The sequence below is a fragment of the Myotis brandtii genome, unplaced genomic scaffold (genome assembly GCF_000412655.1).
Source record: "Myotis brandtii unplaced genomic scaffold, ASM41265v1 scaffold244, whole genome shotgun sequence".
Taxonomy (NCBI): Eukaryota; Metazoa; Chordata; class Mammalia; order Chiroptera; family Vespertilionidae; genus Myotis; species Myotis brandtii.
In genome coordinates this window covers 5,117,033-5,119,763 of record NW_005359225.1, presented here as the reverse complement: position 1 = coordinate 5,119,763, position 2,731 = coordinate 5,117,033, and the positions used below count along the sequence as shown (strand labels likewise).

The following is a 2,731-nucleotide window of genomic DNA, read 5'->3' as shown; positions in this document are numbered from 1 at the left end:
CCCGCACATGTCCTCACCCAACTCCCCTGTGTCTTGTGTCCATTGGTTATGCTTACATGCATGCATACAAGTCCTTCAGTTGATCTCTTATCCCCAACACTTCCCAGAGGAGACACACAGTTTTAAATGAAGATGGTTAAAAAGGGCTTTACTAATGAAGTAACATTTATTGTTGTTAATACTCACCCAAGTATATTTTTCCATTGATTTTATTTTTTAATATATTATTGATTTCAGAGAGAGGAAGGGAGAGGGAGAGAGAGTGAGGGAGAGGGAGAGAGAGAGGCTGACTCAATTAGAGAGAATCATTGATCAGCTGCCTTCTGCACGCCTCATACAGGCGATCAAACCCACAACCCGGGCATGTGCCCTGACCAGGAATTGAACCATGACCTGCTGGTTCATAGGTCGAAGCTCAACTACTGAGCAAACGGCTGGTCCATTGATTTTTAGAGAGAGTGGAAGGGAGGGGGAGAGACAGAGAGAAACATATATGCAAGAGAGACACATTGTTGGTGGCCTCCCACACACACCCTGACCGGGGGCAGGGACTGAGTCTGTAACTGAGGCCAACGTTATATCCCACTGAGCCAAATCGGCTAGGGCTGTTGAGGTAACATTTGAGCAGCCACCTAGCTGAAGAAGGTGAGGCATAAAGCTGTACAGATTTTTTGGGGAAGAACATTCCAGCTAGAGGAAACTATAAATCTAAAAATCTGTGTTTTTGCCAAAGGAGAGACAAGGGGAAGTACTGGGGAATATAGGGACAGTATTTTGAAGGACTTCGTGGGCCAGTGTCAAGATTTGAATTTTTGAGTTGGGAAGCCATTAAAGGGTTTAGAACAGCAGTTCTCAACCTGTGGGTCACGACCCCTTTGGGGGTCGAACGACCCTTTCACAGGGGTTGCCTAAGACCATCGGAAAACACATATATAATTACATATTGTTTTTGTGATTAATCACTATGTTTTAATTATGTTCAATTTGTAACAATGAAAATACATCCTGCATGTCAGATATTTATTTACATTACAATTCTTAACAGTAGCAAAATTACAGTTATGAAGTAGCAACAAAAATAATTTTATGGTTAGGGCTCACTACAACATGAGGAACTGTATTAAAGGGTCACGGCATTGGGCAGGTTGAGAACCACTGGTTTAGAAAGAGAAATCATATGATTGTGAGTGAAGGATCATTCTGGTAGCTGCTATATTAAGAGTGGATTGTAAGGGGACATGGGTGGAAACAAATCAGAAAAGCTAGTGTTCTATCTACATGAGAGATGATGTGGCTTGAATGAGAATGGTGCTGTGGAGATGGTAAGAATGTCAATTTGACTAGAACTAATGGGATTTGCTAGTAGATTGATTTGATGTAAGGTGTGAAAGAAGTCTAGGATGATTACTAAATTACTTTATAAATATATTACTTTTGCAAAGGTAATACACATACATGATGTAAAGTTTATGAAATACTTTTTAAAAAGTATTTATAACCAAAAATCTTTTCTTTCCCTCCCTAAGCCACCAGTTTGCCTCTGGAGAAATAGCAAAAGTTAGACTTTTCGTAGATTTCTAGAGGGATCTAAACACACACCCAAAAATACACTAATAAACACATTTTAAGTGGCATTTAACATTCTCTTCAGTTTTCATATTCTGTGATTTCATTTAGCCACATATTCTTTGAGTATTGTCATGTCACACCCTATGCTAAATATCCTATATAATAAAAGCCTAATATGCAAATTGACTGGCGCAACGAGCGGTCGCTATGATGCACACTGACCACCAGGGGGCAGATGCTCGACAGGAGCTTCCCCAGCCCACAGGCCCCAGGCCATCCAAGGTGGGTGCCAGTGGGGGCCCTCCCCTCCCCGATCGCCCTGCCAGTCGCCTCCCTCTGCAGGAGGCAACCAGTGGTGGCGGTGGGGGGGCAGGGTCAGTGAGTGGATGGCGCCAGGCCATCCAAGGCAGGTGCCAGCGGGGGCCCCGCTGGTTGCCCCACAGATTGGCTCTGATCGCCAGCCAGGCCTAGGGACCCTACCCATGCACCAATTTCGTGCATCGGGCCTCTAGCGTTGATATAAAGAGAAAGCCTCTGTTCTGAAGAAAAACTTAGTCTAACAAGGTTAAAATGCACACATAGACTTTGAATGTAGCATGCTGTCTTCTAAAATAGAAAAAAGTTATGGGCTCAAGGAGGAGGATCACTTAGTTCAGCCAGGGTTCTTGGACTCAGTATTATTGTAAGAATTAAAATCTGAAGGAAATCTGGAGTTAGGTGAAATAGGTTGGAAAATGAAACAGTTACTCGGTTTGAGTAGGGCAATAGAGATGTAATCCATATAATAAGACTGTTGTAGTAACTGGATAATGTGAGGTTCGGAGTTTTTTGCCCTCCATTTATTTTTCCTTTTCTTTATTTCTATTTCCTGAAAGGTACAACTGGATTTGGGACAAATCCAGGTGGTCTCTTTGGCCAACAGAATCAGCAAACTACCAGCCTCTTCAACAAACCATTTGCCCAGGCCACAACCACCCCGAACACTGGCTTTTCCTTTGGTAATACCAGCACCCTAGGACAGCCGAGCACCAACACCATGGTAAGGAAACAGGCCCTTAAATATCAGGTGTACCTGTTAATAATGTGGATTTTGTAATCAAAGAAAACACGATAATTTCAAGAGAAACATCAAAAGTGCTTTATTCAAAGTAGTGTCCATCGC

The 2,731-nt window shown here is 42.7% G+C and overlaps 1 protein-coding gene across 6 annotated transcripts in view; it reads left to right on the top strand.

The window, feature by feature from the left end:
- Positions 1 to 2,731, top strand: part of NUP98 (nucleoporin 98kDa) — a 111,359-nt gene that overhangs the window by 26,729 nt on the left and 81,899 nt on the right. For all 6 annotated transcript variants that reach the window (XM_014540462.1, XM_005867135.2, XM_014540463.1 and 3 more), the window contains exon 8: positions 2,445 to 2,608. In XM_014540462.1, coding sequence (XP_014395948.1) covers positions 2,445 to 2,608 — 164 coding nt within the window. The remainder of the gene's footprint in view (positions 1 to 2,444; positions 2,609 to 2,731) is intronic.